The sequence below is a fragment of the Indicator indicator genome, chromosome 12, assembly GCF_027791375.1.
Source record: "Indicator indicator isolate 239-I01 chromosome 12, UM_Iind_1.1, whole genome shotgun sequence".
Taxonomy (NCBI): domain Eukaryota; kingdom Metazoa; phylum Chordata; class Aves; order Piciformes; family Indicatoridae; genus Indicator; species Indicator indicator.
The window spans coordinates 17,142,159-17,155,857 of NC_072021.1; the positions used below are offsets into that span (position 1 = coordinate 17,142,159).

The 13,699-nt window shown below is 36.7% G+C and overlaps 1 protein-coding gene across 1 annotated transcript in view; it reads right to left on the minus strand.

Moving 5' to 3' along the window:
- Positions 1-9,307, minus strand: part of LOC128970195 (dynein axonemal assembly factor 11-like) — a 42,931-nt gene extending 33,624 nt beyond the window's left edge. Inside the window, exons 1-3 of the mRNA XM_054385290.1 lie at positions 9,213-9,307; positions 7,960-8,172; positions 7,056-7,225 (exon numbers count right to left, since the gene is read on the minus strand). Of these exons, the coding sequence (XP_054241265.1) occupies positions 7,056-7,225; positions 7,960-8,172; positions 9,213-9,307 (478 nt within the window). The remainder of the gene's footprint in view (positions 1-7,055; positions 7,226-7,959; positions 8,173-9,212) is intronic.
- Between the last annotated feature and the right edge of the window lie 4,392 nt (positions 9,308-13,699).

Below are 13,699 nucleotides of genomic sequence, written 5' to 3' on the forward strand. Positions count from 1 at the left end.
AGGGATATTGTAAATACCATCACCATGCTTGCTACTGTTCTTTTCAACACAAACATTGTTGCTATAAAGCACTAGATGATATGTACTCTAGAATGACCCTGAAATTCAGTTGAATGCAGCAAGAAGTAAGAAGAAGATAAAGTCTGAAAGTGTGGATTTAATCATTTAGGTGGCAAAATGTTGTCTTCCGTTTTTCATCAGGCAGATCCTGGCTTCATTTTTTTATCCAACAGGGCTGAATATACTGTGTTTCTTTACAAGCCTCAATACAAGGCTTCCTTTTATGTCCATTGGAATCTATGGACAAGAACTGCCAAAGCCAACCAGTCTAGTAACTGAATGGAACTTTGTTAATTTAGCAGGAAAGAATATCATAGAGGGCTGAGTATCCTGAGTATCTTAATTTTTAGCCCTTGGACTCCAATTGCCAAATTTTCCCAGAACTTCCCTCTGTCCAGATCAAAATAATTCTAATTTATTCACAGACAGATTCTAGCAATTCATTTTAGATCAAAATTTTGGCAAGCTGAATCAGCTTTTTCTTCAGTATTTTACAGTGAACTAACTAGTTTACTGTGAATTCAGGTTTTTCTAGTTTTCAGCATAATTGCTTTGATGACTACAAGGCAATTATGGTCTTGGACTTTTCTCTCAGCATTGGAATAATTTTCTAGATTATTCTTCCAAGAAAGTATTTAAATCAGAAAGACCTTTATAATCCTTTAGTTATAAAAGTGCATCTAATGATGGATGAGTCATAAGTAGTAATAAGATAGGTAACATATTTACACATACACACAATGATGTTTACTCTCAGTTCTCTCCATAGTTAAATAAAGAAGAATTATTTAGTACTGACAAAATTATTCAGGTGTATTAACTACAAGTAAATGTGAGGATGAGTATTGTAACTACTATTATATTTACATAATACATCAGTTTTATGAAGAAGAAAATTATATTGTCACCATTTATTGAAGCGATAAAACCTGGTCCTTGTCACATCAAATGGTCTGCTTTCGTAGAAAGTCAAATTAATGTATTGGGAAAAGTAAATGACTACGTAAAATTGATAATTTGGGTGGCATTTTCTGCTTTGAGTTCTTGCTGCTTATCTTCAAAATATAACCAGCATATATTTACCTTCTGAAAACTTAATTTCAAGGACCCTTTTCCTCATTGGACCGTTTGTTTGGATTTTCAGTGCTAGAATTATGGCATTAAGCTGCTTGAGTCTGGTTTAGACGCAGAGTTGGATAGACAGTGGTGTTTCAGTTTCATTGACTCTTTCTTGTGCACCTTTCCTTTGTGCACTTTTGCTGCAGAACTCAAATCTCTGCCATTGTGCCTGCCAGCCTGATGGCACTCCATGGGCAGACCTAGCCATTCCACAGGCAGCATATTTCATGTCTGATTGACTGTCTGGGGCTGTGCTAGCATTGCATTTAGCACAGTAGGGAACAAGGAGGCTAGAAGCAGCACTAGTCATAGAATGATTTAGTGGGCAATAGCATCCTTACATATTAATACTGTTTTGTTGCACAGGAAGATGAAATCCATGCTGTTCTAGACAAACTGGCATACAGGGAAATATTTTAAGAAGCAGATTATTAAAAGCTTGGAGCCACAAGATAACAGGTTTTGGTTATCCACAGATTCCATGTCTAATATAATCTCTGTTGCAGCAAAAATCCAAGATGGAAAACAGGTTTCAGTGTTCTAAAGTTAGTACATGCAGATTTTGTATTTTTCACCTGAATCCAGGTAAATCAGATTCATTATTTGTTCTCCACATTCTGACTCCTACTTTTCTTCTTTTTTTCCTTCCATTCTTCTTTTCTTACTGCTCAGCATAAAGGCTAAAAGGCAGTACGCACACATGAAACAACACAGCCTCTGAATTGTGGTACCACATGTACTCAGGCACTATCCAAACAACAGCATGTTGTTAGAAGAAATTAACATATAAATTATCAGAAGAAATCAGTTTTTCATAAAAAACCTGATTCAGTGAAGATTACAAAACACTTTTAACCATCCAGTTATTATCCAAAGTGGTGTAGGACATCAGAGACTACAGGTACAGTAGTTCCTTCACATGACTGCTTTCAGATAGTCATCAAGAAGTACAGCCTCACTTGCAGTTTGACTACAATAAAAATAAAGTCAACATGAATTGGGTTTTAACAGAATGCTAACAATTCTGTTATTTTGTCTTGACAGGAACAAGTGTAACAATGGCTGTAAGGAGGTATTCAGTACTTCCATGCTGAAGAGCTGAGGAAAATAAATTTGAGAAGGAAAAATGAAAATTGAGTGAACTGATTTTGAAACAAACAAGCTGTAACTACTCTTTTTTTAAGATTTTAGGAAATGCAAAAAATAGGTTGTTTTGAAATGCTGGATGTCCTATCTTGCAGTAATTTGTGCCAGTCTGTATTTAGTTTACTCCTATTGGGCAACAAGTCTGAAGTTCCCCACTCCATCCTATTGTACTTCTTTGGTTCACATTGATACTGTCTTTCAGAGTCAAAGTTATCTTTAAAGCACCAGTGTTGCAGCCCTTAGTTAAACAGTCCCACTGGCTTTAAGAAGTGCCAGACGTAGCATCCACTGCTTGGCAGGCTAGATCAGTAGGCTGTACTTTTTGTCACAGGCTTCAGTAAGTCTGCAGTGTGATCAAATGCCTGCATACCATTTTGAAATGCTCAAGGTGAACATCCTCTTCTCAAGGACTGACTGAAAGGTTTTCCAGGGTGTGTCTGCAGCTGCACAGCTGCTTTTAGATCTCAGAAGTTGAACTGCACTCATCCAGTGAACTGATGAATGAGGCTGTTTTATCAACACTTATAAGAACATAAACCTGAACATAGCTCCATCCACTTCCTTCTTTTAATTTTTATCATTTTAAAATAAAGAGGTAAAGGAAAATATGGAACCAAGACTGTGATGGCCAAGTACAAGTAAATCAACAAGTAAATCTTGTTTTAAGGGTTCTGAGCTCCACTAAAACTTAGAATTGCTTGATAAACTGAAACTGGAATGTGAAGATGAGGGTTGACTGAAAAAATAAAAGTGAGAGAAGATTCTCTAAGTGTTTTCCAGATATTTTGGACTGATATATGTTGATGCTGCATTACTCTTGCTGTAAAGCACCTGGCCTACTGTTCAGTTTAACCTGGAAAAAAGAGGACTTGATTTGCCCATTACAAAAAAATACGTTTTCTCTGTGCTGAGGCACACTAGTCATTTAACAGCTTACACTCTTTAGCAACTGTTGTCAAACAATAAAAAAATATTTGATCCATGTAAAATCAGAGAGGAATTTTAGATAGCAAAGTGGAGTAATCAGAGTGGAAACTGCAAGGGGCCCGCAGATAGACCGTTTAATGAGAAGTCCTGGGAAACCTTCTGGCATGCTTGAACCTTGTTTTGTTATAGGGCTCACCCCAAAATGTAAGTTCTTTCTACACTTAAATGTATACTCACCAATTATTCTTTCTTTCCAATTATTTTCTGAAGGAAAAAAAAAAAAAGCATACATTTTTGTTTGACTTGATTTAAACCACAGTTTGTTATAGTGAGTATCTATATAGGTTCTGATTTGCCAAAATTAGTTAAGCTGTAGGAATACTTGTTTGAGCAGGTAATTCCTCTCTTGCGACAAGCATAAAAGAGGTATTCTCTGTGTACCAGTGACTGAAAAGCTCTCAGAGTGTATTTGTTTTTGTCTTGTGATGAATGGCTTTATGACTCAGGGCTAAAGTATTCAGGAAGTCAGAAAGAAGTACTTTGAAACAAGCATTTGAAACACACTAGTCCTAACCTTGTGGCCTTCGTTTTACTGTGAATAATGGCATAATAACAAGGTGTAACATACCATCCTTGAGTATCCAAGCCCTTTGGATGCTCAAAATCTCAGACTGTCATTGCAATATGGCTCTCCAAGTTGTCCCTTCTTGTTTCTAACTTCCGCTATACTCAATTCAAAGGCTAAGAGGTCTGCCAGATTGTCTTGTTGCCCTTGGGATACATTGAACTCCTGAACCCTGACACAGTTTCAGAATCAAACAATATCCTTATGAGCATTAATTTCACCACATAAAAATTCAGATAAGCCCAAATGGTTTTAGTTTTAGCAGCATTTTAAATCTTACACACTCAGAAGAATTTTCTACTACGTAAAAAGTGAAAGAATGGTAATTCCTAAATCTAGTACATTCTAGTCACATTCTAGTGAGTTTCAGCATGGAGGCATACGCATGAGCCTTCTCTAAAGATGTAATTCAGACCTTCAGTATATGTAAGTCTTTTTCTCCAGAAGGATTTAGAAGCTACAGCTCTATGCAAAACTTTGAAATAAAGCAATCTGAAACAGCAACATCAGCATGTTAAATCAATTCCTCAGGCTGATTTCATATTTCTAAAACATATCAGGCTACAGCATAATTTCAAAGGCCTTAAAGGTCTGTCCTGAACCTTACAGGTGCATTGTGGTAATGGAATCAAGTCATATCAATTCTGTAGACCCTGAAAGGTGGTGATGTGGACAACAGCATAGTTAGCTGATTTTAATTTTTCCAAAGTTAAAGGCTTAGTTTGGTGTCCTGGGACTGGACTTCAGTGCAAGGCTTGAAAGCACACCTTTGGATTCATAAATTACTACTCTTCCTCTGTCTTTATGTTATGGCATATTAGGTTTATCTTCCTTTTCTGCTAGCAAATCGGTGTTACAACATTTACTGCACAATATGAAAAGTTTTCCAAATAAACAGAAAATTTTCATGAATATAAATCAGTAATGACAAATCATCCATTAATTACTTCAGATCATCACTTCTATCATTTGACATGAAAACAACATGAATCTCCTGTTCCTCAATATAAAATTTCCAAGTTTTAAGTTCATCACATATAAATTCATCATGACACTAGAGCCACTTACCAAAACTTTGTTGTTTTGAAAGATGTGTCAAGGCTGAAAAAAGATGACACAACAGCATCTTGGGACAACAGAACTGTGAAATTTAAATACAAAATCCTGTAACTGATTGAAGGTTACATTCTGGCCCCATATGCCCACATATTGCTCTTATTAGCATCAGTTAGAGCCATGGAAATACATTCAAGGATGGAATTTGGTCCTCAGATGTGACTTAGTAAAATATTGTGTGTTCAATATAAAGAAAGTCTGTACTTACAAACTAAAATTATCAGCAACAAAGTGGCAGACAATCCTCCCAGAAAATATCTGAGAACATAACAATACCCATAAAGGTTAGAAAAAGGCAAGGGATACATTTTGGGTCAATAAAAATGAAGCCTGGGTAGAAGGACAAGAGAAGGTTCTTGCAGATGAACCCTCTGAATTTGAGTAGGTGAACAGAAATTTGAAACTTTAAATTACTTAAGCCATAGACGTTACGATAACCTTCTAGAAATGAAGACCTCAGTATTCCCAGGTTGAAAGAAACACTCATTTTGGTCACTTAGAAAGACACTGATCCTTTCTGATTCTTCTCAGCCTTTCAGAACACCTCTCCACACACACTTACAAAGTAGTTTTTATATTTGCATACATATTTCTTATTTTTGTTCATATCTACATAGCTCAGATATTGCCTGCATCAACTATCATATGAAAGCTTACTTTTACACTAAGATGCATCTTAGAAAACATGACCCTTAATTTGTGTTTTATTCACTGGTTGAAATGGAGCAAGCATTAATATCAGAAACAACAAATAAAGGAGATAAAAATTACCTTGTACCTATTAAAATGATTAAACATATGATCAGTACAACCATTTGAGAAAGGACACTTCGCACTGTCCTGGATTCTAAAACAAAAATTAGGAAAATAGTTTTCATGAGTTTTCAAGAAACTAAACATATGACAGGAGGTGTTTGCAAAGACTATCTTCAGCCTCAGTTTCTTCAGTTTCTTCTTGAGTTTGCCTAGACTGATTCAAAGCAGAAACCTAATTTCCATGCTCTGGGTGTCTCTCAGGAGTCTTTCCCCCCACAAACACAGAGACACTGTGCTCTCCATGCTCTCAGAAAACAAGCCTTTCTGAATCACTGTCTAGTTCAGCTTTTGTTCCCATGCCCTTTCCTCCATTTTCCTCTTCACTACACTTTTTTTTTCTTTTCCATTTATCACTTGAAAACAATGGAGGAAAAGATGTCAGCAGGGAGGAATGAAGAAGTAAATATCAATTCTAAGATTTTATTATTTTTAATCAGCTATTTAAAATGTATGTTCAGGAAATAAATTCTGTTCTGCAAGGGGCAATATCAACATTCTTAATGTATTTTCAATTCACTCTAAAAATGAGGCATTTCAGAATAAGAATATAACATACTTGCATTGCTCAAAGTCTTTTCATTTGCATTTATCTTAAATGGAGAGGTGGATTGTGAAGCACAGAATGTTTTCTCAGGCTGAAGAAATTCCTCATCTTTGGTGTGAGAGTCTCCATTAGATGCTGGAGTTTGCCTTTGTGGCACATAGCTATTATATTCAGAAGAAAAGTCTGAATCACCTAAAAAAAAGTGCATATGTAACTGAGACTGCACAAAAGAAGAGCTTTGATACTTTGATACTTTATGTCAGTGATTTTTGTGGGGGGAAGAAATTAATTGCTTAATCACAGGGAAGCTTCCAGATTGTTAGGGATAGGGAATTGGAAGATTCAGTGTGTGCAGGGGAAAATATGCAGAGAAAAACAAAACTAAAGTTATTAAAACAATCAGGTAAAAAGCAGACAGTGCCAGATATTAATGACACCAGCATAAAATGTCACTGGTGATTACTCTGGATTCAAATTCAGTCTAAAAATGCCTTTTTGGCACAAAGGTCTTTGTGGACTCATAACTCTTGTTTTAATGGCAAGAGCTCAGTTCACCACTTACAGTTTTGATGTTCATCTATTCTTTACCTGCATATCTTGGCAAAGAACACATGTAAAATCTACAGGAAATGATACTTAAGTCCCACTAAATATAGACTGCAATGCTGTAGCTCAATTACTTGGTACCTAGTCAGGGCTTACCAATATCACTCTGACTGGCTTCTAGCTTGTTGCATCCATAAAGCCAAGGATCATCCGCATTGGAGGAATTCATATTGCTGAGGATACTGCTGCTGAGACATGAACTGGAGGCACCAAGACTGAAGAAACTGTCAAGAGAGTGACGGATTTTCTTTCTTCGCCTGAATATACTAGAAGAAAAAGACACATTGTCAAGGGATAATACAAGGACAGAGCTTTACAACTTGCATGACTAAAATGAAAGACCAGGTTTTGGGTTATGTCTCTAGATCTGTTCTTGACTCTGGGTTTGTCACCAAAAATGACTGCTGCACACTGGAATAATGTGAGGGAATGTGTTAGCAGTATGGGAATATATCATGCTGTTGTGATACCAAATGAGTTTTGATACTGCTATGAGTGGTCTCAGTCTCATGCTGCCCACGAGTTTTACCCTACCTTATCCCATCTTATGCAGCCTGAATCCTGTATTTGTACTTTTTTTTTTAATTACATTTTATATATCTTCCCAAACTGGTGTTGTTCTGAAATCGTAAGAGTAAAAATTCCAGGACCAGACCTTTTATATATATATATATATTTCCACACCTTTTTCTTATTCCTTATAATGGTAACACTTCAACGGTGAAATGAACTGTAATTTTATTTTTTCATTATTGCACAGAACTCCAATTACAACAACAACAGTGTACTGAGGAGTTCTTAGGTGGTAAGATTAGACATGACTGAAAGTCAGGTTATTTCAATCACTGCATGCCCTAAACTAAATCAGTTGAGATGTTCCCATTAAGAAGCAACACTGATCTAATGCCACGCAAAACAGCCTCAGAGGTACCTTCAGATGAATCCAGAGATGTGGAGGCATTTGCCAACATTTAGTAAAATCTGCATCTAGTTCTCTTACCGAACTAAATTCTCTTTGTATGTAACACTTGTCTGGGTTGATGTCAGTGTTACGTTACCCTCTTCATCAGACAGAAAGCTGTCTTTTGTCAAAACATAATAACCATTAGAAAGCAGTCGAGGGCTGCGGCGACATGTGGAAAGGAAGCCTGTCAGAGGACTTGTGGAACAACACTTGTAGGCAGGGTCATCCTCCAAAAAGGCAGAAGCATAACTGCAAAGGAGAAATGAAACCCTCTGATTTAGTGAATGTCTAGACAGAGCAAACCCATGATTTAATAATAACGAATTTACATTACCAGCTAATGGGGTCTGGTAATGACATAGATTTAAAATTCATGGATGTAATGATATTACTTCTGGACTTAGGGAGTTTCAGTCTGCTAGAGTGTGCTTGCATCACACTTTCCAGAGATTCATATTACAGGAGAGTTTCATGCTGGCTAAAGCATTTCATGAATGCATGGAGCTTGCCTGAAGTGAGAAGTGTGCATGGCGTATTTCTGTGGCAGTGCTTTTAGAAAAGGAGTGCTGCCACATCTACACCTAACTGGAGACATTGGAGGTAATCCTGTATTTTGTTTCCCTGAGTAGTTACTCTGCATGGTGCACACCTGAGTGCCTTTGAACCAGGCAAGATTTATTTGCTTTTTATAACCTAGCCGTACTTCATGAAGACTTAAAGATATATATGACTTTTAACTCTTACAAATCTATGCTACTAGATCAACATGGGATAAAGTCTACACAGGTTGATAACTTCACCTAGCACTGAAATGTCACACAGAAAAATACACTACATGGTATTTAAAAGAGGAATAGTGACAGAGGTGAATCTAAATGTCTTAGACATTTTGCTTAGCTCAAAGAAAATTGGATTTTTGGTTAGCCATTTCTCCTCAACACATTTTGAGTTCCAAGTGACCATGCAGTGGCATCCATGGAAAGAGAGGAAGACATTGGATTGATTCAGCGGCTGATATGGGTTTCACTAGCAGGTTTAACTGCCCTATATGGCATGTCACAGAGGAATACCATAATTTCAGTGATGAGAAACCCAGATGGAACAGACATACTCCATAACCTTTTAAGTGCAAAGCCCGTGCTTCCAGTTTCCATGACAGTACTTCTGAACTTCCATGTCAAGCAGTAATTGAATTAAAAACAGTGTTACAATTCTAAGGGGTCCCAGAGATTTTACAAAATCTCTAACAAAAAAAATTAATAATTTTAAAAGTATATTTTCCCCCATACCTTGGAAAAACATGTTTTGAGAGGCTGCACCTGTGTTCTCCATTAAACACTGTTGAACCTGTAAAGGCAAGGGCCAAATAAGAAGTAATTATCATACCCACAGACAGCTCAGACAGTTGACAGCTCTTCACTGACAGGTACTTTGTGCATACCAAAAAGAAGCTAAAGAAAGCTTTAAAGGAAAAGGAATTTAAGAGAGAGATTAAATGAGACAAAAAAGAGTTAAAAGAATGGGGGGAAGACATAATAGGAGAATACAGGACAATACAGAATGAGAGCAAATTGATCAGATACTTGTACTCTGCACAGTTTACAGTCTTCAGAGAAATAATTATGGACACAAATGCAATAGCTGCAGCAATTTTAATGTTTTGTTTTGTGGGTTTTTGTTTGTTTGGTGTTTTGGTTTTGTTTGTTTGTTTTTCCCAAAAATCTGCTTCATACTAAAACCAGTACTGGTAATGGATACAATGTAGGATGGATGAACCAGCCTTACAACGTATTTCAGATTAAAATTGCAATCAACAAAGCAGGCACTGGGATATCAACAGTGACAAAGATTTGACAATATTATGTCAAGAGTCTAAGGAAATGAAATTTGTCTGGATTACCATGGCTCAAGTCTGGAAAGTGCTGCCAGGTGTTCCACATCTGACAGAATCAATGTTATGAAATATGAACAGTGCCTACCCAGTGGGTGAATTTATAGCTGTTACTATGTGGAAAGATTAAAAATATGATATTTCCCTACACTATCCTTGCCTCTTGTGTATCTTTAGAGCATCATCCTTACAACACTCTTAGTACATACCCATAATTCACCTATGAAAGGTCTAAAAGAAAATATACTTTTTTTCTTTTTTTAATGTTCTATTATGAGCTGAGGCAAAGAAAGGAGATGAAGGTCATTTTTTTCCACTTTGGTAACCTTGTTTATCTTCATTTGGAGCTCAGTTGTCAGTCACAATCAGGATGTGAAGACTAAATGAGCCTTGGCAAAAGGCAGGGTTACCAAAGAAGGGCAAAACCTCCTAGGGTATTTTTTACCAAACTGCAAGCATACTGCTTCTCCTACACTTTGGAAAAAAAAAAAAAACAAAACAACCTGTATCACTTTCTGAGAAAACTATGCTCTAACCCTTGCAAAAAAAAAAAACTTGAGGAGGAGACAACTGAAAGAAACTTGTTAGAGGTATGAAGAGATGAAGTAGCATTGTTCAGAATGCCACAGAGCAAGTTGTACAAAAAGCGAGAGCAGTGGTGTATTTCAGAGACTGACAGTTTTAGACCTATATTTTTCATACACGATTAGCTCCTAAAATAATTCCTTTTAGACAAAATCATTATTTTTAATTTTGCAAAAATTTATACTCAAACTCAAGAAATTAATCCAAACTCTAAAAGAAAATACAGGAAGAATTCAATAGGTGGTCTGTAGATCTGGATGTAAATTAAAATCTGCAAAATCCCAAATCTTATCAGTCAAGCAAGAGCCCCTCTACCACAGATTTTCTTATTTCAAAGCTCAGACAAACGTGCACAAATTTACTTCCTCTTGGTGTAGAGGTGACATGTGATACTCCATACATCTTGGAAAGATTGTTTCATACACCTTGGGGTAACAGGCAGTAAAGATTATCTGTAAAAGAGTTTAAAAAGAAACAGGAGTATGTTTTGTCTTGTTTGAAAATCAGGATGTATAAGATACTATCATCAATATATATCATACTGTTAGCTATCATATATACTCGCTTAGAGAAAAGTGATTCTAGGGCAGATTTGTTTGAAAAGGGATGCAGATGTGTGCCTCAGCAACAGTTTATATATATTACAACTCTTTAATAATCCGAGAGTGAAACTTTCCAGCAACTGAAATCCATAACACACTTGTACTGCATGTGACTTTCTCAGTTATGATAATACTATGGAGCAAGACTTAAGAAAAAAATAACTTTTAAGAATACTGGCTTACATACACGGGTAGTGCTGTCATTAGGAAGTGTTGACATGTACTGATGAAAGTGGCAGAGCAAACCACAGGTTTCTAATTTGAATAATTTTGTAACTTTACAAGATACAGCTCTGCAGAGTGCATGTTTACCTGTCACCCTTTACAGAAGAGTTAAAATATAGTATATACATATATTTATAACAGAAAGTGAGTGATATACATAGGCAAATGTACCACTGGGTAGGCAATTACTTTCTGTCTTTTGAAGGACAGTTAACGGGCAGTTGCAATTTGCTTTCAAACTCTTTTGAGTAACGATAATACCAAGGTTCTGCAACCAGTCATAGAACAAGCACTCTGATGGATTTTTTTGCTACCCTTGATCATGAAAATTTTTGTCTCATGCGTTAATGAAGAGGGTTCTGAAAATCATAATTCCCTCAATGCTCGAGAAAGCGTGGAAACATCATGTTGTAGACAATGCTACAGAGTGTTCTGCTTTCATTTAATATTCAGGCCCATTTCTGGGCTATTAATAGCATGAGCAGCATCTCAACCACCACTATGCAGTGAAGCAGCAGTATTTTATCTGTAATCAACAAAATGAGCATCAATACAGAACCTTTAAGCTATGACAGGAGAAAAGGCCAGTAGCTTTAAGAAATCTCACTAGAAGTGATTCTGAGGTAAATGTGGTAATATTTTCTGCCAAGAATTCAAATACAAGTTTATGACAACAACCCCCCTTGAGTTTCAAAACACCCAAATCCCATGTCACGATATAAATATGAAAGTCACTGTCCAAAAGTCAGTTTTCATCACCTTTTCCACCAAAAATCAAATTAGTCTTTAAGCCAGTGATAATGCCTTAGCTGGCAGCCAGCAATCCCCTGTCCACGTTTACATTCTAAACATTTATGCTAACACATACTAAATTATAGTGCTAATCATTAAAGCAGCTGAAGCCCAGGCAGCCAGTTTTAGTCCACTGTACCTACCAAACACAAATGCCTACAAAGATGGTTTTATTTGTTCACACATCAGTCATTTTTGAAGAGCAGTCTAGTTTTCTTCTCCCTGCAGGTAATGATAACAGTGTTCACAAACCCACAAAAGTTCCTGAAGTATAGAAATCAATCCAGAGCTTAGTTATTCCTTAGCTGACAAGGAAATTAAGAGATAAATATGCATAAAATCTTCCAAACCTGGAAAAATCCATTTCACTATAAACACATGTATGCAAAAAATTTTCTCATCATCAAGATGAGATCCTCTGAGATGTGAAGTGGAGGGTGCCCTTCTGCAGCTTCCAGGAAGAGATCAGCCCCGGGTCTTCGGAAAGGCAGGTCTATCAAGTCCCCTGTTTCCTTTTGAAAACAGCCCATGCAATCAGCGGCACAGAGGCAGAATGAGGTCATGCTTCCTGTAAAGTAGCCTCACATCAGAAGCACTCGTTTTGAAAAGCAAACTGAGGATTAAGTTTAGCCCAGTGAACGCTCTTGCAGGCTGTTGCCAAAAAGATACACTGTAAGTAACGTTTAGCTCTAACGGTGATATGGAGAACAAAGACAGAGCCTCTTCTCATAAAGAAAAAAGACACAGATTTTTGTTTCAAAAGACACAGATTTTTTGTTTCAGCTTTACTTTTGTACCACACTCAGAAAACTTTAAAGTGTTATATCCAAATCACTCAATTTTTTTAAAATACTTGTGATCCTGATGAGCTTTGATCTAGGAAAATGATCCAGCTACCAAAAAAATCCATGTACAGTAACAGGGTATTTTGCAAAAGCATTATTAGAGTTCAGAGTCGTTTAAATTTCACAGTCAAAAGTATTATTGCTAATATATATCATGCAATGTGAAGGCAAATCCCTATGAAATGAGAAAGGAATAGGAATAAAGCCATTTGTAAATATATTAATTGTTCCATGCTATACATTTCACATTATGCAAGTTATCGATTCATCATACCTTAAATCATATAAAAATAAAGTCAAATTCATGTAAGAGAAGTGGAGCCTGCATAACATATCCTTGCAATGAAAATTATTTGACTATAGAATGATTACACACAAAAGTAATATAAATCAGCTGCTTAACACTGAAGATACAACCTTAGGGGACAAAACTTCATCTCCAGACAAATAGGCAAACTATGCTAGTGTGTCGGTGTGAGCTGAAATTCCCCCCCCACTGACAATAACCAGGCTAGCTCAGTCTGGAAGCAAATGAAAAGCTGTATTTACAAGCAGAGTCTAAAATCTACGATGAAATGCAATGAATATGTACAAATATACAAAATTCACACCATTTACAAATATATGCAATCAACAGAAAAGTACAACCAAGCTCCCTTTGCTTCCCCCCAAGGGGACCCTCCCAAAGGGGCTTCTATCTCTCCCAAGAGCTTCCCCCCCAGACCCCCCTGGACAGAGAAGCAGTTAGTTAATCAGAAAGTTGTTAACTTAGCTGCCAAGGTCAGTACGTGTTATCTTCAGCCAGAAGAGAAGAAGAAACAGCAGCCAGACAGCCC